This window comes from Coenobita brevimanus, chromosome 68 (assembly GCF_032717465.1).
Source record: "Coenobita brevimanus isolate Jiangsu-jjx chromosome 68, ASM3271746v2, whole genome shotgun sequence".
NCBI lineage: Eukaryota > Metazoa > Arthropoda > Malacostraca > Decapoda > Coenobitidae > Coenobita > Coenobita brevimanus.
In genome coordinates this window covers 6,969,903-6,996,643 of record NC_137021.1, presented here as the reverse complement: position 1 = coordinate 6,996,643, position 26,741 = coordinate 6,969,903, and the positions used below count along the sequence as shown (strand labels likewise).

At 39.6% G+C, this 26,741-nt stretch overlaps 1 protein-coding gene across 1 annotated transcript in view; it reads left to right on the top strand.

Moving 5' to 3' along the window:
• The window catches only part of Gcn2 (eukaryotic translation initiation factor 2 alpha kinase Gcn2), a 55,602-nt gene that overhangs the window by 18,441 nt on the left and 10,420 nt on the right, over window positions 1-26,741 (top strand). Inside the window, exons 6-13 of the mRNA XM_080277055.1 lie at window positions 1,138-1,912; window positions 2,059-2,274; window positions 7,165-7,305; window positions 7,605-7,772; window positions 11,864-11,963; window positions 16,576-16,729; window positions 21,467-21,655; window positions 24,905-26,147. Coding sequence (XP_080133181.1) covers window positions 1,138-1,912; window positions 2,059-2,274; window positions 7,165-7,305; window positions 7,605-7,772; window positions 11,864-11,963; window positions 16,576-16,729; window positions 21,467-21,655; window positions 24,905-26,147 — 2,986 coding nt within the window. The remainder of the gene's footprint in view (window positions 1-1,137; window positions 1,913-2,058; window positions 2,275-7,164; window positions 7,306-7,604; window positions 7,773-11,863; window positions 11,964-16,575; window positions 16,730-21,466; window positions 21,656-24,904; window positions 26,148-26,741) is intronic.

Genomic DNA, 26,741 nt, shown 5'->3' with positions numbered 1-26,741 from the left:
CATGAGCAATCAACCCCAACCACCCCTTGGATATAAACCTTCACCGCCTCAATCTGACTGGAGCGCAATAATTACCCACTAAACCACCAGGTGCCAAAATTTGGCTACATGGTTACCACCCAGCATAGTAAATGGTTTCCTGGTGTACAGGAAACCATTTAGCTTGTCACTCAGTGTAGAGTCACCCACAGGTGGAAGGAAAAGGAAAGAATGAAGGAAAGAAAGACAGAAGATGGGGTGTAAAGTCACCTGTAGGCAGAAGGACAAGGAAAGAAAGACAGAAGAGGATGGAAGGAAAGAAGGATGGAAGAGAGGAAAGGGCAGACACCCGAGAGCAGCACTACATCGAGTGAGTGGATGGTGAGCGCCCCCACCTACCATTTATATATATAGTATGATAATTATGTATATTTTAAATATCCAAATCACTCTAGTAAGTACATTCCTCTTAACCACACCCATTGTATATACCTCTACACATCTTTATATGCATAGTAATTCATTGTCCTCCTATGGCCCAAATAACCATGTGTACTCCTCATATGAGCTGCATCTGCTGCCTGATGTTACTTCTGTCCCGCAGACATTGAAATGCCCTTGTCTTATTTGCTTAAGGATGTAACTGGGACTTTTTGGAACAAATAATCAGTCATCCATGTGAAATGAGTTACAACCATAGTGTAAATGTTCCATGATTTGGCAACTTTGTGTGTAAGTTTGAGCATTGTGTGGCCATTTTTACTATTTTTCGCAAATATTTTTTGACACAGGGCATTTTTTAAATACCCTGTGCCACCTGTGTGCTTTGCTGATGTACTCAAACATACACTATTAGGTGTAACTTTTGGAATTTTATTGGCATTTATTTTATACCTATACTTTATTTTTTTTTGTATTGTGCTTGTAGCACCTCCTCCATGGTGGATACTGAGTAGTAGCTGCCACAGATAGGTGGGAATGGACATTCCTCAGTCAGTACTTGACAGGCACTCATTGTAGTAGGGTGTATTTCTGAGTTTAGTGATTTTCATATGGAGACATAATAGTCACTGGGGTTTAGCTCCTGATGCACTTTTATATTTGCAGTTAATGACTTTGGTATTACACAAAGCAATTTAAAATTTATGTTGGTTTCAGGCTGAAGGGGAGGTCCATTTCTGAAGGAAGCAGTGACAGCATGCGTGGAGAACCCCTTGGAAGTAAAGTGATCCACTTCCCATCCCCAGGAAAGCAGGAGCGGATAGTGGTGGTGGTTGGTTGCATTAGTGAGCGCAGGACACAAAATTGTTACATAATGGAAGGACAGGAAAAAGGATCCTCTGAGAAATGTGTTATTTATGAGTGGCAGATCAAACCAAAGAGAACTGGCAAAAAAGGAAATCACGTAAAAGTTGGACAAAATATTCAGCTAGAGGAATTGATTGGTAAATTTTCGAATGTGGAAAAAGAAATGAGCTCATTACTACGACTTTCCAGTAAAAATTTGATTCATTATTTAGGAATGAAGGTCAGCAATCATTCTTGTGATGGTATTCAAGTTTCCCTGTTGCAGGAGTATATAAGAGGCATGCCCACCAAATATTACTTGGATCTTCACATCCCTTTAAGCCATCTACCACTTCTCAGACATATTACTGAGGGAACTCTGTGTGCCATAAACTACTTGCACCAGAATAATGTTGTACACCGGGACCTCAGAGACTCATGTATATATTTAGATAGTAAAGCAAAGATAGTTAGGGTAGGGGACTATGGAGTGGAACGGAAGATAGCTGAAATGGTGTTGGAGTTTGTTGGTTTGGAGATGCCAACACTCTATCCTCCTTCTCCTGGCCGAGGGGGAAAGAAAGGTGACATTTATCGTCTTGGACTTATTATTCTTTCACTCTTCCTTGGTGAGAGAGTTCAGCAGGTACAATAATTGATTTTATCTCTATTTTTGAATTTTGTATTGTCACTGGATGTTATTACTGTTAATATTGTTTTAATATATGGTGGTGTGTTCTTAAAGAATTTATGAAAATAGTGAATAATCACTGAACATTTCAAATTGTGCAGGTAGTACCTTCATTACCTGCAAGTCTTACTGCTGATCTGCAAGACTTCCTCCAGCGATGTCTAGAAGTGAATGAGCAAGAAAGATGGACAGCAGAACAACTTCTGTCACACTCATTTGTCAGTGCTACTGCAGAGAAAGAGTCAGCCTCACCTGGTAGAGCTGAAGGGAAGAAGGTTAGCCATTATGGCACACATGTGCAATTGAGGATAGAGAGTGTGGATAAGAGCAAATATTTTGTATGATGTGAGAAAATGATTACATAATGGATGATACAGCAATTGACTCCTGATTTTAAGGTTATGACGATTCTCCAATGTTAATATTTTTTTAATGACCACTATCATGATCTTTTCACGCTGATTAGGTCTATGATCTGAAGATAGCTAGCTAATTCCTCCATGGTAGGCCATTGATCCAATGTAGGGTAGATGTGATGTTGTATCACTTGTGTGCACGCTGGAATATGGCGTTGGTGCAGTTTTGCATATCATAGCCCACCTATAGTAGTGGTCTATATACATGATTTATATTTCATGATAAGTGGTCTTGTAGCACAGAAGTCAAATTTTACCATAATAAGGTTGATACAGCTTAGGTTATATACTGCATTTACTTGTTATCCATTCTTTGCCCAATCAAGAGTGAAGGGGCCTGGGTTAGGGTATTTAATACAGACATGTAAGGTGAGAGTTGCCTGTTGCTTGCCCATTAAGTAGTTATTCCCTAGGCAGTCTGGCCAAACAGCCCCGAGTCCCTAAGGAAGGCCATGGCCGAGACCGGGCTTTCCCACAGAGCTCTCAAGGACTGTATGATGTGTTGTTGGTGCAGGCGATTGTGTGCAGTGCAGTCTTCCATAATGTGCATAATAGTATGGGGTGCTGTGTTGCATCCTGGACAGGCAACAGCAATGGAGTCATCCAGCCTCTTCTGATAACTCAAGAGAGCTGGATGAGGCCCACATCTCATGCTGGCCAGGTTGACCCCGTACTCACGAGGGAGGTAGGATTCGGAAGAGTCGATATTAGGAGGCCGTGCATGCAGCTGTGTGTTGTCTTTGAGTGACTGAATGGAGTAGTGAGTTATTTGAGAATGAATATGCTTCAGGAAGCTGGTTTGAGGTGGGTGAGGGGGGAGAGATGACAGTATTTGTGTATGACATTGTGTATGATATTGTGTGCTGGGTGTTGTTTTAATGTTCCGTGGTATGTGTGGATGTGCAGACAGGCAGTGTAGTGGATGTTGTGGGTTTGAGGAGGCTGAGGCTAGAATTTGTGTGCCTCTTATGTCTAGATGATCCTTGACTTTGAAGACCTTGGTTCCTTGGTATAGGTCTGTAGGTGTAGTAGCTGTGCAGCTTGTGATTATTTTTAGGGCCATGTTCTGTATGTTCTGTAGGGTGTTGTAGTTGTTTCAGTGAGGTTAGAAGCCCAAGCAGGGCTTGCATAATTCATCACTGAATGTATATATTGTGTGTATACTGTGGTGGTGGTTTCTTTGTTGTGTCTGATTATTGTATGAGTAAGAGACCTTAGGACATTGAGTCTTGGTGTTAATTTATTTTTAATGTTTGTAATGTTTTGTTTAAGTTACACTGATATATTGAATGTTACACCAAGGATTTTGTGTGTGTGTGTATGTGGTAGAGGAGTGTTGTTTATGGTGAGGTGTGGAATGTGACTATGTTCTGCTGTCTAGTTTGTGAGGAGGGTCCCTGTAGATTTGGCTGGGCTATTATGAGTCTGTGGTGAACCATTCTTGTAGTGTGTTGAGGTAAGGTTGGAGGATGTGTGTAGCTGTGTTTGCATTTTGGTGTGTACATGTAAGTGTTATGTCGTCTGCATAGGAAGCTGTGTTATGTTGTCTGCATGGGAAGCTATGTGTATTTGCGGTGTGTGGGGTGTGGGTATGTCGTGCGTGTATAGGCTGAAGAGTGTAGAGGGCAAAACAGGTCCCTTAGGGACGCCATTTGTGAAGTTTCAGATGTTAGATGACTGACCAGCAAATGTTACTTGTGAACATCTGCTTGCTAAATAGTTTGCCAGCCATCTTTTTGTGTTATTGTGCATGTTTGTGTTGAATATTTTGTATGTTGGGTTGTGGTGGGGGATAGGATGAAAAGCTCTACTGAAGTCTAGTGTGACTAGGAGTGTTCTGTGTTGTGGCCTAGCTGAATTGGTGCCATCAAAAACTCTTTGTGTAGGGTCTGTAAGAAGAGTGTTTGTGGAGTGTAGTAGCCTAAAACCACATTGTGATGGGGCTAGGGGGATGTGAGGTGTTACTAATTATAATACCAGACATTCAGTGGCTTTGGAGGGGATGCAGAGGAGTGTGATGGGGCGGTGTGAGGAAGGTAACGTGGGATCTTTGTTGAGGGTTATTGTGTAGTAAACTTGAACCAGCCTTGTGATGTAATTCTTGAAGGGACACCGAGTTGGAGTGCCTTAACCCATTAGGCTACGAGTTGTTCAATTGGTTATATAGCTAGTTACCACTGAGCGTAGTAGATTGTTTGTTGGGCTACAAGTAGCAGTGAGAGAGAGTGGGAGGGAGGGATAGGAGATAGAGTAAGGAAATGGCTCAGTGTTGCAGCACATGGAGGGCTGCCATGAAATGAAAAGACATGCACATGAAAGAGGACATTAAAGAGTTGAAAAAAGAACCCAGGAAGAGAGCAGATGTTGAGTATGAAAGATATTAATCTACATAGGATTGACAGACATACATACTGCTAGGTAGTGAGGGAAACCAGAGGATTAACCCTTCCGTGTGATGATATATTTGTATAGTTTATTTCACAGTTACTGGATAGTTTTATTCAGACTAGGGAGGATCTCTTGTTGTGGAGGGATTAATTAAGACTACAGTATATATCACCATGCCAGCTCAAAAAGTCTATCCTAAGCTAAATAAAATAATTTGAAGATAGAAAAAATTGAGTTAAAAAAAAAAATGTACTTAGATTAAAGGGGAGATACATGGGGGGAGGGGAGGGGGTCAAAGTGTAGTGTGTATGGTATTGTGACAGAAGATATGGATATCTTATCTGGCAGTTGCAGATAAAAGTCATAGTTAATTGTTTGGGTGGTGATTTAAGTGTTGGTACATACTGGCATGTGGTTAGAGACCACATGTATCAGTTTATAAGCTGAAGCTGTGGAAGACAATAAAAAGGGAAGACATTATTGGAAAAATATTGAGTTGTGGTGGTGTGTTGACGTGATGGATAAAGTATGTGAAGTAATTTAGGATATTCAGCTTTGAGGGAACTTAACTTAGAGGAGTTTCTGAATTAGAGAAGTTAGATGCAGCCATCATTAACTCATTCAGTACTAGAGTGCCTGCCTAGACTGGATAAAATCATCAGATAGCTGCAAGTATAAACTGGATAAAGATTTTGCAGGACTGATGGTGTTAATGAAAATGTATGATCGGGTTGTTTTATAGTCCTTTATGAGAACTGTAAACACAGCACTAAGCATGTGATGTGAACTACTTTGTTGTTAGATCCAAATTCACAGCTGTTCCTGAAATTATGTTTGAAAATTGCAAGAATGTTCTAAATCAACAGAAAAACTCCCCCAAAAGTACTGCAACATCTAGAAGATCACTGAAACTTGAAATATCTTTTGAAAATGACTGGATTATTTGCTGACAGCTGATGTGTTTGGGAAGATCAATATGCCTTTGGTAACTGTGCCTAAAAACATTTCGTTTTGCTTGTGAATTCTGGTACCTAAAATTGCATTGCCATTGATTCCACTGTAGCTATGTGGAATTTCATTTGTTTTGCTTTTTTGTTTTTAATTTCACTGAGTAACAACACTTTCATCGGAAATTGACACTGAGAACGCTCTCCTTTCTTGGTAAGGAGTCCTTGTATACGACATGTGTTTGGACTATTAATACTGTACAGAAATGAGACTTCAGCAGTGAAGGAGAATATTCATAGGCTCAGATGTATAGAGATGAGAATTGTTAAATGAGTGTGTAGTGTGTCCTTGAATGACAGGCCTGGGGGTTTAGCTTTGGGAAAAAGAAGTATAGAGGAAAGATGGGACTTGAATGTAATAGTGTTATGATGAAAAGTGGTATATTGAGATAGTTTGGGCATGTGAAGGTATGGAGGATGACAACTGGGTGTGGAAGGTTAGAGGTATGAATGTTAAGAATAGTCTTGTGAGAGGTAGACCAAAAAGGACTTGGGACAAGGTCATCGGAAGTGACCACAGAGATAAGAGACTGGATAGTGAGGCTGCTAGAGATCAAGGAGTGTGGAGAGCCTCCATTAGTTAATGTAGGGACACACATGCAAGCATGTTGGAGCCTTTATAAATGAACAGACAAGCAAAATGTGTATGGGTGTTTATTTTGATGGTCAATAATGAGTACACTCAAACCTCGATTTAAGGGACCTCCATTTAAGGGATTTCGGATTTAAAGGACTCCATATTCTACCTGACAAACGGACAAGACCATTCAAAAATGATACGTAATGTCTTGGTTGTACACATTAATATATTTCTTTATACAGTACCCATAAAATGATATTCATAATCCTATAAATAAGTAAGATAAGTGAAACAGTCATTGCATATCATAATAAGATTGTCTTTATATGTGGTAAAACAGTGGACATTTTCTTGTAAGAGACATTTTCAAGTAAGGGACAAGTTGATTCCCCATTTAAACCCTTAATTCGAGGTTTGAGTGTACTTGCAACTTTTGACTGAACACTAATGTCTCTACCCAGTAGTAGAGTGACCCATGTGTGTTGTGTGTGTAGTCTGGCCATGACAGTACATTCATACATACTACATACTATACTTAGGAAGTTGATGCAACTTGATATATCAGACTCCTCCAGTTTGAAAAATCTCTTGTAACCCCCCAAAATTGTATGGAGATAGCCAGAATACATTTTAACATACCGTACTGTTTTTGTGTCAGAGAGCTGCAGGGCCTAAGTTTCTTTGATACTGGCCAGGGAGTCGGGAAGAGGAAAATTATATGTGTGGATCATTTTGGATACACTGCATATCATACTGCATGTATATTATTTTGATCAGGTAACTGTATGTGTACGTGAAGACGTTGAGGATGATGAGTGCTGTGCTGATGCTGAGCAAGATGTGTCTTCTGAAGTCTCCCTTCACCTCCCATCCAACCTCAAAGGACATTCCCGTCTTGATCAGGAGTATGAAGTTCTGGAGGCACTTGGCCGTGGAGGTTTTGGTCATGTCTTTAAGGTCAGACTCTAGTGGTTGACAATACAGTAGCACAGAAAGGCCTTGTAAAGTCAGTAAATGATGAAGACTGTGTGTGTCACATTGTCACGTCAGTAACTTGGCCATTTTTATGGATGTCTGGAAGAGTATGAGAAACATGTGAAGATAATTTATCATGGAGACATTACAGTCACAGCCAACCCTAGTCTGGGAGCTCCCAGATGATGCTGTACAAATAATATTGTAGCCTGTGTATCAGAATGTTAGATTCTGAGCATTTTCCACAATTGTAAATTTTAAGAATCTTCATAACTTAACAGGTTCGAAATAAAGTGGATGATCGAATTTATGCTCTGAAGAGGATACAGTTGGACCAACAGAGTGAGATTGTGAGGAAAAAAATCATCCGTGAAGTTAAACTTCTCTCATCCCTGAATCATGAGAATGTTGTTCGCTATTACACATCATGGATTGAAGAATTAACTCAGGTGAGATGAGATATACGTCACTGTAGTTTTCCTGGAATTTTTGCCAATTGTACAGTACATTGATAGATTTAAATTCCCTCCAGTCCTTTGGTGTGTGGTGGATGTACAGTTGTGGATGTAAATTCAAATTTACTCTATAAAATAATTAGAGACTTAGCATTGATTTTCAAAACCTAGTATTGCAACCTTTGGAGCCCAACAAACTTTTTTTTTTTTTTTTCAATTAACCCTGAAGAACCAAGGATTTTAAATTTGACAGTTCGACCTCCCTGGGCCAGGAGTTATTTGAGGGAAAATAGTTTCTCTCAGAAATCAAGTCTGTCCTTATAAAATGGTCAGGTGCACTGCGTAAAGTAAGAAAATACAGTTCTTTACCTTCCTACTGCATTTAAAGTATGGTAAGAGTGCATAGGAAATTAACCTCTGGTTGGTGCTGATGAGCCTACACATGGAGGCACTGTGCACCCTGGGTGGAGCAGCTGTGGTATCTACCTGGGAGCCAATACTTCCTCAAATATCGCTGCACCTTACCACGAGGAAGGACCCTGGTTCCGCCAAATGAGATGCTGTCTGTCTCAAATGGACACAGCATTCATACACAGAGTGTGCAGTGTACTGTACCTGTAGAAGGTCCCACAGAAGCAGTTACTCACCTGTAGTTGGTGAGTCTGTTTGACCAAGCAAATCTGGGTTAAAGCAACAGCAGCAGCAACAACTGCTAAGCGTAAAGGTGTTCTGTCGTCTCTGCACATTATTTATATTTGTACTAATAAACCATGACTGTCTCACTGAAATACAGAATTTGGACAAATTTTTGTAAATGCTATTATTTCACCAGGAGTCGTACATTTCTTCATTTTTATTTTCTGCCACTCACTTCATGTAGTGCTGCTCTCAGGTGTCTGCCCATTCCTCTCCTTCATCCTTCTTTCCTTCCATCCTCTTCTGTCTTTCTTTCCTTCATTCTTTCCTTGTCTTTCTGCCTACGGGTGACTTTACACTCCCTCTTTTGTCTTTCTTTCCTTCATTCATTCCTTTTCCTTCTGCCTGTGGGTGACTCTACACTGAGTGACAAGGCAAATGGTTTCCTGTACACCAGGAAACTATTTACTATGCTGGGTGGTAACCATATAACCAAATTATGGTGCCTGGTGGTTTATTGGGTAATTATGGTGCGCCAGTCGGATTGAGCTGGTGAAGGTTTATATCGAAGGGGTGGTTGGGGTTTATTGCTCACATAATGCCACTCGGGATGAGTTAGGCTGGTCACTCTGATCTTATATGTCAGGACCAACTTGCCTAGCCTCGGGCTCCTACGCTTCTCCTGGGGCAACGTTGGATTAGATGATGGATGGATGGATGGTTATTGAAACAACACAACATCAGTAACTTGTAAAACAGCTTCTTTGACAGGTGCCTTCACATCACTGAGGCGTACCTGGTGGGACTATCTTGGCTGGGAGATTGTGGGGCCCCATTAGGGGTGCTGCCTGATAGTAAAATTTTATTGGTACTTACAATGGCATTCTTAATGAGCCCTGAAAAGCCAGTAGCACTATGTACTAAGTCCAGCACACACTGCCGAATTGCTCAGGTTGTACTGTGCACTGAGTCCAGTGCCTAGGGGTTAAGAAAGGGTATCATGATTGTTTTTATTTAAGATGTGAAGCAATATCATTTTCCACATTTGAACTGTTGCTCTCTGATAATTGCTGTATTTTTGGGGGGTCGCATTTCTTTAAATCAACATATATATCAGAGGCACAGACTGCCTAATGGCAAATAAGTCTCCATTTCTCAGAATAACTAAGACCTCTACTGGTAGTTGATGGTGGGAGTGAGAGACAGGAAGGCATAGATGAAGCTACTCCCACTTTTACAGAGTACAGTACACAGATACCTAAAATGATGACTATGGTCCTTTCGCAGCAAGAAGTCCATTCAGGGTGTGGCAGAATTTGGAATTCCCCCGAGTGCGACGTTGCCAATTTGACCACCAATTATCGGATTATCACTCTGTCTCCCTACCTACCCCCATCACACCTGTTTCTCTCTCTCTCTCTCTCTCTCTCTCTATTGTATATATATTATTTACAATTTTTTTTCCACACCACTTATGAGGTAAAAGTCTAGGCGCATTTTATTTTTAAGAGGTTTCCCCTGTAGGCCTAATCCTCTCTCTGATCTTTAATCATAATTTTCTTCGTCATCAGAACTTTCTGTTATATTGACGAGAGAGAGAGAGAGAGAGAGAGAGAGAGAGGGAGAGAGAGAGAGAGGGAGAGAGAAACAGGTGGGATGGGGGTAGGTGATAATCCGATAATTGGTGGTCAAATTGGCAACTCTACGGCGTTGGCAACATGGGAAAAAAGCACTGCCATGTGTCATAGAATTCATTCAAATTGTTGTTATAATTCTAAAAAGTGATACTCAATGTACTATATAGCTTCCTTTATTATATACAGAATATAAAAAACAATTTCAAATAGCACATAGATAGGAAATAAGAGAGAGAGAGGCATGTACTACGGTTGATATGGCAGCATCGCTAGAGGTGATTCACCAGGTGGGCCCCACCCTGAACGGACTTCTTGCGGTGAAAGGACCATAGGAGAACCACAGCATGCACATCTATGGAGGAAAAGTTACCTAAAGTTCAGCAGGTGCCAAATGATATCAGTGTCAGGGAATCATTAGTTGGCCTACTTTTTAAGGGCCCTGCCTCAACAGTACAGCATGTGCTTTGCCATCAGCAAGGCCATGTTGGTGGTATGCATCACCTTCCAGGGCACAGCACGTTCCCAAGCCTTCATCTCCTCTGTGGAGATCCTCTTTGAGTGCATGATCTTCAGAAAATGATCGTGTGGTCCAGCCAAGGCTGGAGGAAGTTGCCACAGGGGATGTCTCTTGTGACTTGAGAGCAGTATTGAGGAGTTTTTCTACTTGGATTATATGATTAGCACTGGGGGTGTTGCAACTGTGAGAGTGTGACTGGAAGAAATTTAGCAGCAATTACCTCTGTTGCCAGTAAAGATACTGTCCTCATGAAGGAGATTATATACATCATTTGTGAAAATTGTAATGCTGTATGGTGGTAAAACGTAGAGAGTTAATAGTAGTGATGTCGTCAAATCTTAGGATATTGAAATGAGGTTAGAGTTAAGTTGATGCTTGGGTATTGAACATATTGATTAGGTGTGAATGTTGAATATATGACCAGTTTGATATCAGTGGGTTATTGATGTTGAGTAACCCCAGTCTGACTGGCTTAACAGACCCCTCAACTGCAGGCAAGCAAGCACTCCTGCAGAGCTGTCCCATGCGGTGAACTGATGTTCTCATACAGCAGACAGCACCCTGCTACAGCGAGGGATGGGGAAGAGTGTGGAGGTTTGGTGCCTGGCAAGATGCCATATTCGTGTCTCTCCACTCTGTTAACAGGGGCACCATAGTAGGCTCAACATCACATTTGGTTATGTGGTTACCACCCGGCATTGTAAATAGTTTCCTGGATTACAAGAAGCCATCATGCTAGTCACTTAGTGTAGAGTCAAATAATGTGGAAAGAAGAGTAATGAAAAGCAACAGGAAGAATGGGAGAAATAGGAATAGAGGAAGACAGATACAGTAAAAGAATGATCATAGTGAAGGAAGAAGTAGGCAACACTTCATCTCAAGTGAGAGAATGGTGGTTACCACCACCTATCACCAGATACAAGTGGATTTCTGGATCTTCTGGATTTTTTTTTCTCTCTGTGGGCAGTTTAGGAAATGGGTGTAGACAACTGGATAAAATTTGTTCTAGTTATTGGTTGAGGCCCTGTGAGTACATCAAGGAAAATTTATGGTGACATTATTAGAACTGACATGAGGGTCAGGGGGATTGATTGGGATGCTGTGAGAGACTGTGCAACTTGGAATGTGTATCAGGTGAAAAAAGCTGACCCATTCAAGCATAGAACACTTGCTTTTCAATATGTATGTAGTGCTGGATGTTTACCATTTCACTCTTATGCACAATATCATATTTTACTATTTCACTCTTATGGACAATGTCATATATTATTTTTTTTCCTGCCATATTGTTCAAGGTCATTGATGAAACAGATGACAAGGATGAAGGTTGCTCATCCTTCTCATCAGCTGTCAGTCCTGATTCACAGCCATCCATGCAGACAGACCATATAACAGGTTAGTGATGTAGAAACATACTTACTGTATGCTGTATTATAAAAAACTGTAATTACTCCCCCTTTAGATATTAGAATACTGTATTATCTAATTTTTTATATTTGAGCAATGTCTTCATGACCTTTTGCTCCTCTTTGGATACATAATTTTGAGTATGGGATGCAAGATACTAATTCCAAGAGATTACTTAAAAAGAGAGAGAGAGAGAGAGAGAGAGAGAGAGAGAGAGAGAATAGTCAAAATTGGATAAATATTTTGTAAGTCACAGGTGTGTTTGGCCCATTAATTTTGAAACAGATTCATAACTGAACATCAGCTGGCAAATTAAATTACTTGTATCAGTTGCTTAGTACCCAATCATAAGTTTATTCAGTGTTGCTGAGACAAAAAATTCCCATGGTTCTATATCACCTCATATAATTGTTCCATCCCATCCTCAGGCACTCCATTACTCCATCTCTCCACCTTTTCTCAATGTGCCTTCCCCCATTCTACCATTAACTTTGCTTGTCTTGGCTCTGTTTTTTAACCTCATAAATTTTGTGCATTCTATTATCCAGCTGACTCCAGTACTGTACATTACTGTACTTATGACTGCATATACTGCATCTGCCATCTCTTTGCTGTGGTAGTGTCTTTTTTGCTTTGTTCATGCTGTCATCTGACAAGATTATTCTGATTAGGAGAGGTTCATTAGTGAAAGGGCTTAGAAACAGTCACCTTCTTGACTTTGCCTCACTTCATCATTAGGTAGGAAAAACAGGTTGGGATGATGATGATGATGATTAAGAGGATATTCCTTAAGAATTGTCTCATAATTTTGCCCAATAAAAGGAAGAGAATGTTAGTAAATATCAGTGAATGGAACATTTAGAAGACTGGGAACAATCAAAAGAAGGTTTTTTTAGTCACCTATACAACAAGTAAATGCAAGCCATGTGCCTTCCATTGTTCACTTTGCTCAGACATACATCGTGGCTATATATGTACAGTGCTGTGTCTAAAGGAGTAGTGGTTTTATTACTGGTACCACCCAGAATTTTATCATATAACTAAGAGGAGGATAACGCTGCATTTCGGGGTCTGAACAAATGATATACAAAGCAGATCAGAGCTACAGTGAGCAGTATCAGGTTATATATGTATATATCTATCTGTCTGTATATATATATATATATATATATAATAGTCCTTCTGCCTGTGGGTGACTCTACACTGAGTGACAAGCCAAATGGTTTCCTGTACACCAGGAAACCATTTACTGTGCTGGGTGGTAACCATATAATCAAATTTTGGTGCCTGGTGGTTTATTGGGTAATTATTGTGCTCCAGTCGGATTGAGCCGGTGAAGGTTTATAACCAAGGGGTGGTTGGGGTTGATTGCTCATGTAATGCCACTCAGGGATGAGTGAGGCTGGTCACTCTTATCTTAAATGTCAGGACCAACTTGCCTAGCCCTGGGCTCCTATGCTTCTCATGGGGCAGTGTAGGATTGGATGATGGATGGATGGATGGATATATATATAACAGTGGTAGGTGGGGGCGCTCCCCATCCACTCATTCGATGTACAGGGCTCTTGTTTGGCGAGCCATCTCACAAATGCGAGTATTTTTTCCCTTCAGCGAACAAATTTATGTGCAAGTCGCCTTTTGGCGAGGAAAAAATACATCCACTTCAAAACCCAGTAAACTACAAAATAAGTAAATCTCACTTAAATAAACAAAAAAGAACCTTGTGATCAATTACACTGGTTTACAAAAAAAAAAAAAAAAAAAAAAAAAAAAAAAAAATCTGAGGCAAGCATGTGAATAGGTGTTTTTGACTAATTTTGATATGCTTAATTCAGATTTCTAAACAGTTTTGCTCTATCACCTCTAGTTTTTTTGCTTTCACATATCCTTTTTTTTTTATTATAATGCATATATTTATAATATAATGAGTTTATTTCATATATTAAAATGGCATAGTACAGAACGAAACAAAACAGACACAGAACACTGACAGAACTAAATATTACCATTACTTGGATATAAGCATATATACACACACCATAGTACTACATACAGTCAGAAGTGAGTTTTTTTGGACGATCTGATGTACTTTACCTCCGGGATGTTGTGCAGGAGCATCCAGCAGAAGTCCCCCATCATGCTGGGGTTCCACTTGCTTTGGTAGTTGCTCTCCATCTTAGTAATATCTTGGTGGAACCTTTCCCCATGTTCGTCACTTACTGCTCCGAGGTTCTGGGGGAAGAAGTTGAGGTGGGAGTGGAGAAAGTGAATCTTGAGAGACATTCGGCACCCCATATCCTGATAAGCCTGCAACAACTTCTCGACACGCTCTTGGTAATCTAGTCCCCTTGTGTTACCAAGGAAGCCATGACAGACTACCTTAAATGCATCCCATGCTCTCAATTCCTTCAAGGTGAGCTTCCCCTCGAATATGGTACCTTATCCTTCAGCACCTCCCAGACCTGAGGTCCGATGAAGATGCCCTCCTTGAGCTTAGGAGAACTGAGAGCTGGGAACAGAGTGCACAGGTGTTGGAAGGCAGCGCCATCCTTGTCCATGGCCTTCACGAATTCTTCATAAGGCCAAACTTGATATGAAGAGGGGGAAAAAGCATCTTGTTCATGTCCACCAGAGGATTTTCTTGGGCACTGTGTTTCCCAGGCACGAAAGTGCTCCTAGACCCCCAGTCCTTCTGCGTGTGGTGCTTGACATGTTTGAGCTTGTTGTGGTGTGCGTTTTAAACCAAGTTCCAAGAAAATAGGATGGTAAATGGATTTTTGGCGAATATTTTGGGTCTAGGCTTATATGTATACATGTACATACATGTATATCTCAAAAACTAGAGGTGATGAGTGAAAACAGATTTCGAATCTGAAATCAGCACCCCAAAATTAGGTTAGAACACCTAATTTCATGCTTGCCTCAAATTTTTTGTAAACCAGTGTTATTAAGTCTTTCCTCATTGCCATTGTGAATGTTTAAAACCTCATTATATGATTCTAATCATCACAATGTGTAAATAAATAATATATTTATTGCTCGTAAAATATTTTACCTCGTAGTCAGTTTGGTTACTAAAAATTTATTTGGCTTGTAAATCTGAAACCTTATGAGGCAAATGGTTCGCAACCATCAGCAGTTAGCAAGAGCCCTGATGTAATGCTGCTCTCAGGTGTCTGCCCTTTTCTTTCCTCCATCCTTCTTTCCTTCCAGCTTCTTCTTTCTTTCCTTCATTCTTTCCTTGTCCTTCTGCCTTCAGGTGACTTTACACTCCCTCTTCTGTCTCTCTTTCCTTCATTCTTTCCTCTTCCTTCTGCCTGTGGGTGACTTTACACTGAGTGACAAGCCAAGTGGTTTCCTGTACACAAGGAAACCATTTACTATGCTGGGTGGTATCCATATAACCAAATTATGGCACCTGGTGGTTTAGTGGGCAATTAAGGCACTCCAATCGGATTGAGCTGGTGAAGGTTTATATCCAAGGGGTGGTTGGGGTTTATTGCTCATGTAATGCCACTGAGGGATGAGTGAGGCTCCTCGTGGGGCAACGTAGGATTGGATGATGATAATGATGATAGACATGTATATATATATATATATATATATATATATATATATATATATATATATATATGTATACAGTATATATATATATATATATATATATATATATATATATATGTGTGTGTGTGTGTTTGCGTGTGAGTGTGTGTGAGTGTGTGTGTTGTATGATAGAGTGGGCTTATGTCTGTGGTTACATTATTACTGTGCATGAAGTTTTGTCAGATATTAACCCTCATAGTCTGAGTTTGTGTCCCAGGGATGAGTAATTTTGCCTGTGATGCTAACCAGAGTTGTTGAGTAATCCTGGTCTGTCCTGCTGAGCAGAACTATCAGCTTTTTGCACACAACTGTTCCTGCAAGGTTATCATGTGCAGTGAACCCATGTTCCCTTGTGATAGACAGCACCATAGCACAGTGAGGCACAGGGAAGAGTGTGGAGCTGCATGGTTCCTCGATGGATGCCCTGTTTTCTTCTCTCCACCATGTTAACAGGGGCACCATTGTAGGCTCCTCATCCCTCATTATTTGTTTGTATGATTACCACCCAGATTATTTTTCCTGTGTAAAATACAGGTTTCTCTCTTCACCACCCAGCATTGTAAATGGTTTCCTGAGTTGCTGGAAACAATTAGGCTTGTCACTCTGTGTAGAGCACTTGAAGTGGAAAGAGGAGTAATTAAAAGTGATAGGAAGGACAGACAAGAGAAATAGGAATAGTGGAGGACAGGCACAAAGAAAAGACTGGAAAGGTGAAGAAAGAAGTAGGCAGCAGTATATCAAGTGAGTGGATGATGGTTGTCACCACATACAGAGAGCACCTGTCAAGCAGAGTTAAATAAACAAGTTTTCCACCAAGGTTTGAAGAGGAATAGATGTTAAAAAGCGAATTGCATGGTTTATGAACCCACTGACATGGAAGCATATTGCACAATGGTTCCTTTGGTATTTTTGTTCAGTGTATGAATGTTTTATGTTGTGTGGTTTTCAAGTACAGTACTGTACAGGTACTGTATTGAGGGATGTTCTCTGTGTGAAGACTTTTTGAATATTTCAGATAAACAAGGAGACTCTGAGTGGAGCATTGTGTTCCAGTCAAGTTGCACTGCACAGTCTGGCCATAACATCGACACTCATGATGAGAGTGATGAAGAAGAGGAAGATGATGATGACTGGCTAATGGAAAGCCTCAGGTACAGTTTACAGTACACTTTCACTTTTTGTAATTCCAGAAGGCACTTGAGCTCTTACAAGGGAGACAAGGATTTGAATAACAGACAGTCGTCAGTGACAGAGAATGGAAATTGATGTCTAGCACACTATGGAGGTTACTGTGGGAGGTGAACCATGAATTTATTTCTGTTACATGAATTGGAATCACTTCTAAGAGAGACCCCAGACCATGCAGTGTAATAGTTTTTCTCCTGGAGCCAAAATACAGTAGTTGTATAGTGATTCCAAGATTACCTAATTTTTATATACACAGAGACAACAAGGTTAAGGCACTTCCTTCATATGCACAAAACACTGGTATAGCATTAAATTGAGGTACAGTACCAAATTTATAGACAGATTTAACGGTCCACATTTCATCAGCTGCACTACACATAAACAAGACAATGCAAATAGAGAAGGAGGAAGTCTCATCACACTCTTCAGTCATTCTTTCATTGTCCAGTCACATATAAACCAGAGGGCAGGGACCTGGGTCCAAACTGCTTAGTTCTGACCTTTAAAGCAAAGATGACTCACCTCACTCACCCTTGAGTGACATTATGTAAGTAAGAGACCCTAGCTACTCCACAGTCAGAAACCCCTGCTAAGTCTATCTGGTTGGAGTGCCTTGCCCACTAGACCACCAGGTTTCATTGGGTTATATGGTTACCACCCAGTGTAGTACAGCATGCTATCATTTTCATATGAGAATGCATTTGAAAAAATCCATTGCATTACTGTTTATCGTATGTTGAGTCAGATATAGCATGGGTTCAGTGGGGTTATGTTTTCGACCAAGGGCCACCCACCCAACAGAGTTTGAAAACAAATTTCGAGCTTACCTGAACTGGTTGTTATTTCTCCTCACAGCACTTCACTTGCTGCCTACCACCAAGAATAAGTCTGAAAACAAATTTCAAACTCATCTAAGCTGGTATGGTAGTTATTTCACTTCACTTCACTTCACCTGCTGCTTGAACTCAAGCACCATACTTTTGTTCCATCACTGACATGAACCCATCAGACAGTCACAAGTGCAAATGCCATTTTGGAACAAACACATGAGTGTAGGTTTATGTGAGGGTGATCATATAAGCAAAAATAACAGCTGTATTTGACCAGTGAGGCTTCGTATGGGATCATAATAATTGTGTACAGTAAGTGAAAATCAAGATGGGAGAAATAGGAAGAGAGGAGAGCAGACACAGAAAATAATGGTAAAGGTGAAGGAAGAAGTAGGCAGCACATCATCCTCTCACTTAATGTAATGCTGCCTACTTCTTTCTTCATCTTTGTCATTCCTTTTCTGTGTCTGGCCTCCTGCTGTCCTGTTTCTTCCATCTTTCCTGTCACTTGTTATTATGATTCATTTTACCTTTTCAGGTGGCTTTACATTTCATGACATACCTGATGGTTTCATGTAAGCTGGGAAACCATTTACAGTGCTAGGTGGTAACCATATTGCCAACCTATACATGTTTCCAATGTGTCAACAAGTAGGTTGGTGGAGAGTTAGTGCCCCTCTGTGTAAAACAACTAACTCAAAGACAGATGGCCACCCCTTATGGGATTATGGCATCTGGCTATAGGTAGATAGATATTTCTGTCATATATAAAAAAAAAAAAGTCCAAACTTTTCTGTCTCCGTATAAGTGATTCATTGTATACAAGTTCATTGTATAACGAGAGTCTGCCAATGGTTTCCTGGGTTATGGGAAACCATTTGGCTTGTCACTTAATGTAGAGTCACCCAGAGAGAGAGAGAGAGAGAGCCGTCACACTTATGCACTAAAATATTCCCTTCGGAAGCACCACACAACAGCACACGACAGTTTAGAACACTGCGGAAATATCTCAAGTTCAGAATACGTAAAGAAACATGAATCATAAAACTTACATACCACCATCTGCATCATGCATTTCTGAATATTCACCATCTCTCACTGCACATCAGCATATCCCCATTAATGTTGAAGAAAACTTTGCAGCTAATGACACCTGATAGCTCTGTGTAAATGCAGACACACACACATATGCACAAATATGGAAAACTTACAAGAAATAGCTAGCCAACTTCCTTTCAGATAGACAGGCCCAAATAGCTACTCAACCAAAACCAGAGATCTGGATCCAGATTCAGAATACTCCTCAATTTTGCCACAGGGCGTTTTGATCTGAAAATGTTCTACTGTGTTGTGATGGATAAATGGTAATTTTGGCTATAAGCATGGGTACCTTTACAAATTGTGAGAGTCAGCAGATGACAAATATCATCTTAACCTGGCTTTACCTGCCACCAAGCAACTTCTTTCTTAAGCCTTCCCCCTCACCAACCACTCAAAGAGTGGGAGACCATAGACTTGAGGCCACAGCTTTAGGAAGGGGGCAGGGCTCATAGACAAGTTGCCTGATACAGTAGCTGGTATAGCATGAGGCACTTGGGTGCTGCCATGGCAGCCACTTCACACATCACAACAACTAATTTGAGCAGTTTCCCACTGGAATGTAATTTTTTTTTTTCTTTTTATATCACTTATCAAATAACTTCATTATGTATAAGAAGGTACAGTTCTTAAGTTGGAGTGTGAATGTGGTATAATGTACAGTACAGTATTATAATGTCAGCTATATGACTGGAATGGCATCACACTTGGCCTGAGTTTGTCATATCATCCTGTTTCATACGCCATGTATGGTGCTGGGGAGGGAAGCCTTCTCATTGTAGTATCAGTATCACCGATCATCTCAGCTGCCTGTTTATACAAACATCCCTCAGTTCCTTCCACGTTCTCTGAAAGGAGGATGCTGAACTGCAAGAAAAGGGCAATTTCAGCTTGCAGTCCACTGGGTTTATGTTCAGATGAGCCCGGAGTTTTAACTACAACCATAACTACACCCTGTGTTTCACTGCCATATAATATGAAACTCCTAACACAGGTACCAAACACTTTTCCTTTTGTGGACAATAAGAACACTTGAGATGTCAGAATGGTTTTGCAGTTCCCTAAATATTTTTCAACCATTACACACCCTTGCAGTGATGCAGTGCTTGGCACCGCCTCCAGCAATGATGACATCAGTTTGATAGAGGAACTTGTCCACAGTCTCATTTGCTCATCTCTTGTCACCATGGTTCTGAATAGTCAACCATCAGGAGGTCTGGTTGCACCCCTACATCTTCTATGCTGGAAATCCACTGCCAACCTCAAGTGCTACGCTTTTCATTACATCTCTTTTGCACCCAGTGTGTGCATCCCATGTGGAAAATGCTGTTAATACTTACACCCTTCCTACATACAGCACCCGAATCTGTAACTGGCCTAGTGTCACACCCATAGATTTTGGGTTTTGCTTTTGACTTTTACTCTGAGCTCTTTTGACTCCTTGCCGTCTCTTTACTTTTGGAACCTTTCAATCAGTTCTTCTATACTTTCTGCCATCATCACAAGATCGTCTGCATGTAAGAATTCCCATGGTTACCTCTCTGTGAAATCTTGTGATAATGCTTCCATTTCCATCATGAACATATATAAGTGCGCCCAAGACTTATCCATGATGTACCCAAGCTTAACTGCATACTCATTGCTGTAAAGTCCATTGACTTTTTACTGCTTGTAACATGCATACATATCTATAACCACACCAGTAATTCATTCCTCATCTCCATGTTTCATATTGCCAAGCTTACCATCTCCCTCAGTACTTTACCGGAGCTTTTTTCGACTGACCAGAACTCAAAACAATCTCTTAAACTTAGCCAAATACTTCTCTTTTAGTTTTGTACCTGTGAATTTGGCATCTGTGATCCCCATTCGTATATGAATCAGAATCAGTATCTGCTCATTCCCTTACTGATCTGTCCATTGTACTTCCATCACTTTTCATGATCCATCAGCTTCTGACATCTATAATTTCCTTGTTCTAAGGCGTCATCCATACTATAGTAGGACTAAGTGGACCTCCAGTCTCTAGGCATCTAATTATCATGTTGCGCAGTACCGTGTATACTAGGTAGATGACTTACGTGACAGGCTCACTTTCTAGCTCACCAGAGGCCCTCAACATTTTGACCACAATGCCAGATGGGCCCGCTGCTTTACCATTTTTTATTTAAGTTGTCCCCTGCTTGACCCAGTCCCACTCTGTCAAAACTGCTGGCCCTTGTATTGGTTTGGTCAGCACTTGATCATATTTATTCCATTCAAATTCCTTGTTAAGCATCAAGTAACAGTGGCTTTTCCATATTTCCATATTTTGATTTAGTATTCTTGTCATCGGTCTGAATATGTATTTTAACCTGATATGTCTTGGATTGTTTTTATTGTTTTGCTCAGTGATTTTAATATTTCATCCATATTATCAAAATTATCCCCAAATCTCTTTCTCAGCCAGTTTCTTTTTCTTATATATATATATATATATACAGTATATATATATATATATATATATATATATATATATATATATATATATATATATATATATATATATACTGGTGCTTTGTGGTTTACCTTTTGTTTTGCATCTGTGTAGTAACCCTTGCTACCAGTCTTTTTCTTAGTTTCTGAATTTCAGTTTACCCCTCATTTTAGGAGAGGACAAGGGTTGTGAAGATGGGGAGATGAAAATGATGACAGCAATGATGACAGTTATTATTATTATAATAATAATAATAATAATAATAATAATAATAATAATAATTATTATTATCACAGGCCAATGCTTATGGAAGAGGATGAAGTAGATGACCACATAGAGTTTCATAAATCGGAGGCTGGGGAGGACCAAACAGACTGTGTGTGTGACATGGATGTCCCGGGTCAGCGCACGGCTTCCTCTAGCAACCAGAAGAAACTACAGTTCCTCTATATTCAGATGCAACTCTGTGAAAAGAGCACTCTAAGGTAAGTGTAAGCATTAATCTGTTTATTTTTGGAAGAAATTGTGATTACTGTGAATGATGTGGATTGTTCTGTAGTGCTAGAGGAGAGCAGTAATGGGCAATGACTGATGGACTTAGCTATGTAAAGAAAGAAGTTTCTGGAATAGTCAGTCATATTTCAAACACAGGGGAATATGTAGGTAAACACATCATGGCATAGAGAGAACTGATTTTTTTTTTTTTTTTTTTTAAAGTTGGGAGGAGTTGTGGTAGGCCAAGAAAAAGGTAAAAGAGTTTGTGAGAAAGTAAAGTATAGAAGTTGATGAAACTAAGGAACTGAAAAGAGTGTGATGTGTATGGTATGTGTAGGTTATTTGCATTGCATTGAGGACATACGGGGTTGTTTGTGAGTTGTATATCGTATCAATAGTAAATCAGAAAAAGGTGATGCCTATATTTTAGTTTGGCAAAGTAAACTCATGTCTCTCTGGGAAGAATGATTTCTGCATGATGAATGTCTGATAGAGGTTCTGAAAGAATGATGTTTGGGTGTAGATTTTTGAAGTTTGTGATGGCAGTATGTTTGTGTTAGACTTATGAACTGTATGAAGCAGTGTCTTTTTTTTATGTCATTGTGCATAATGTTGTGAATTTGTTTATTGTTATTAATTCTTTGTTGGGGTGGGTGCAGCATAGAGTTACAAGGAGGGGATAGATCATGTGCCAAAATGATGAATTAGCTGAAATGATATATTGCATTATATTCCTCTCATATGCATGTTGTTCTTGAATAGGAATAGTCTTCATTTGTTTCTTGGTGAAGGTGGTCCGTATTTGTTGCCTTTGTACAGCCAGTCATAATTCTGAGGGCTTTATTTTATGGTAAAGGTTTTTCCATACTGTGATCCCAAGGGAGTTGAACTTGAGCTTGGATTTGTTGTTGTAGACACTGCTTCCTTCTGTCATCTGAAGGTAATTTCTGAGAATGTTTTCAAGGCAACAAGTTTACCATGAGCTTTTGCATTGGTGATGCTTGTAAAATTAGATCAAAGCAAATCAAATGATGGTATGCATCCTCTTAAGGAATTCCCATATTGAAATTGGTACTGGTATATCTGATATTTTCAGTGGACTGAGAGCTTAACCATGTGACAAAACAACTAATTACTTCCCAGCAGTTGGTGGAAGGTGGTGGGAAAAAAGTCATATGAGATGTGTAGCTACTGTAATAGGATTTGAAAAGTGTGAGAATTTCAGCTTGGACATTGATTCTATCTACCTGTGATTGAATTTCCTGTCTAAGTACATAGACTATGTAACTACAATGAAATCTTGAATTTCGATGGACATCGTACCGAAAAATCGCATTGAAATTCAAATAATCGAAATTTAAATTGAACTTCTTACGATATGGGAAAAATTAGTTTGGGACCGGGGCCTCCGAACCTTACTACATAAAATCACGATTTTTTGCCCACACCCCCTGTAAACTTTATGAACTCTGATTGTGTTTAAGTAGCTGTAGTTCTGCATTGTATTGCCATACTGTAATGTAGAATACGGATTTTCGCCTTGTCAGCAAGGGTATACTTGATTTGTCCCTGCCCCTTCCTGTATTCCCTTTTCTCCTTTGGCTGCAAAGATTTAGAGGTGCCAGGCTGCTCTCGTCCATTACCACTGCTACCCGAAGAGCCACTCTTGCTTGCCATCTTGAAACAGGTAAGTTGCAACAAAAGTACAACGAAAATACATACAATGAAATTGCAGCAAAATGCATGTCCACACTTGGAAGTTACAGGCTGAAACTGTGGGGCTTGGCTGTAGAGGGCAGAACAGATACTTTGAGAAACTGGAGTTTGAAAGTGCAGAGATAATATTTTTGATGCAAACCAAAATGTTAGAAGTGAAGGAAAATTAGAAGAAAATGTATGAGTCTAACCAATATGTGACATGTGTCGAGAAGAGGATGAAAATCAACATCATTTATTCATATGTGAAGCATATGAAGATATAACAAGAGAAATTAAAGGAAAAGAATCAATAATAGAAATACTAAAACAAAATTAATTACAGGTGGTAGCAAATACAGTGGGCAGAATACTGAAACGAAAAGTAATTATGATTAATAGAAGTGAACAATAGAGACAGAGAAAAAAGAAGCCCGTCTTGTTTAAATTCAAGAACTTCTGGATGGGAGTAGGCGCCAGCAATAACAACATCAACAACAAGATGACCGCCAACAATAGAACATCACCTTGCACACGGCTTGTTTTGGTTGGAGTCGGGCCCCGAGAGCATCGAAAAACACGATTTTGGCATCGAAAATTGAGATAGGTGAACCACTCGAAAATGGATCAAAATTTGAATTGTCAAAATTTAAACCATCGAAATTTGAGATTTCACTGTAGTTAAAAAACTTGTAGCCACATTTCCCTCATGGTAGTTCCTCCCAAGGTCAGTAGTAGCCAACCTCTTCCTTATGAGTATTTCCACTGATTGAGGGCAAGGAGGAAAAGCATAGAAGAATAAACAGTATTTTGACACAGCAGTAATATACAGTACTGTACAGGCACAGAGTTAGGGTGGATGTGAGGGACATAATTCCCCTCCCCCCTGCACTATACTCATCAGACCAGTGATTACTTGTAATAAAAGAACATTGTTGTTTACTGAAATATCTATCTATCTATCTATATACCTAGGCTGCTTCCCCCAAGGAAAGGGAGGTAGCTGAGACAGGACGACTCACTCTCCATTTACTCATCCATTCAAACACATTCATTCGCATCTTAGCCCCAAAGGGGAGAACAGACAGATCCTCACCGCACCACACCGCACAAGGGTCAACTGCGCAATGCAGTAAATATCTTACTGTATTTGCATTTATCTATGTTATATTTTCTCTGATGGTTAAAATAAGTAAAATAATAGCTCACTTTTTTTTTTTTTTTTTTTAACAGTGCATAAAGTGATAATTCTGCTAGGAATCATGGCTCTCCTTTTCCAAATTGCTGTATCTTGCCTATATATATTTTTCGTTTACATGCAGACATGAAGCATGTGCAGGCAGTTTACATTGATTGCTGTCTTGAAATGCCTTAATAACTAAATGTCCTTTTTGACAACAATACATATTAATACTTAGTTCCATTGTATTTAAACATGCATGATAAAGGACGTTCTTTGTAGTGTTGTGAAAAACTGATAATCATTGGTGTGTGTGTGTGTGTGTGTTTAAATATATAATAATATATTTATATTTTCATTCTAGACAGGCCATCAATAAAGGTTTGCACCTGGATGAGGACCGGATCTGGCGACTTGTACGAGAAATAGTCAATGGATTGGACTACATTCATGCACAAAATCTTATCCATCGTGATCTCAAGCCTGGAAACATCTTCCTTGATTCTGCTGATCATGTTAAAATTGGAGATTTTGGTCTGGCTACTGCTGCAATGAAAGTCAAGACTACTGCTGATATTGTAATGAAAACAGATTTGGAGGAAAGTAGAGAAGGATTCCTTACTGGCCAAGTAGGAACTACTCTGTACATTGCACCAGAAATTACTAAAGCTACTGGAAAAGTCAGCTATACAAACAAGGTTGATATATATAGTTTGGGAATCATATTTTTTGAAATGATTTATCCTCCTCTGTCAACTGGTATGGAGAGGGTCAAAGTTCTCTCTGATCTTAGGAAACCTGATATCATATTTCCAAGAGATGTACCTAAAAGAAAAAATGCCTCCTGCATTGAGCTTATAAGATGGCTGTTGAAGCAGGATCCACAGCATAGACCAACAACATGTGACATATTAAAATCACCACTGTTGCCACCACCAACTGCTGAAGAGCAGAAATTTGTTGCAACATTAGAGGCAAAATTGGAAAATGTAAGGTCAGCAGATTATCAAGAGATCCTCAATCTAGTTTTTAAGCCTTCAGCCCGTCCAGAATTAGAAGCCACTTTTGAGGTCAATCATGATGTATCATCAGACTGTTGGTACTATTGGAAGTATGACTATTTGCAATCACTTATTGTTGCAGTCTTCAAGGCCCATGGAGCTATATGGGTTCCAACAAGTTTTTATGTTCCTAAAGGGTCATTCTATAATGATAAGGATAATCTTGTCTCATTGATGGCACGCCGAGGGGAACTGGTGTCAGCTCAATATGACCTCAGGTATCCATTTGCCCGCTTTGTGGCCAGGAACAACATAAAGGCCATAAGACGTTACTGCATTGACAGAGTTCAGCGTTCCTCTAAGGTGTCAGGAATTCATCCAAAGGAAACATATGAATGTGCATTTGATATCATTTCCTCAAGGAGGGAACTGTGTGAATCTGCAGCAAGAGTATTACTTGTGGCCCAAGATATTATACAGCTAATTCTTCCTAGGAGGAGTCAAAATATTTACATTCGACTTGGGCATATGGACTTGGTTCAGGTCATCCTCAACTACTGTGGGATTGAAGGGCAGCTGCACTCCAATGTAATATCATTACTTAAGGTATAGTCTATTACATGCTTTTTATAGGAAAAATCCTATGTGAGTGGTTACATTATTTCAGGCATGGGGTGATTACAGGGGTATTGTAATCGATTACGATTACGATACTTTGCAAACTTCAGATTATGGTTATGATTATGATTACAGTAAAAGTAAGAGTAATCGATTATGATTACATAAAAAGTAATCATGATTACATGTACTGTTATGCAGTATATAATTATGAGCACATTTCTTTTATACTTGACATTGATTAAGTAAATAGCTGTAGTTAGTTTTTAAAAGCAAAAACATCGTTCAGTAAAATAAAACTAATATTTTCTAGGGATATATATATCTTAATGCAAATCATTTTAATAAGAATTGCCTGCGTAAGGAAGAACATAGAGTTAAGCTCTGCAGAACCTATGGTGACTGTTACTCTGGATAAAAATATACTGTACAGTGCTGAGTCCAGTAAGTTGTTCCTTTATTTTTTGTCAATTTGCAATACAAATGTGTTTTAATAATTCAAGCACCAAGACTTTTCTTCACTTTGTCCCTGACCCTTTCATTGTATTAACTTTTCTACCAACTGAAATCTTCCCAGGTGAT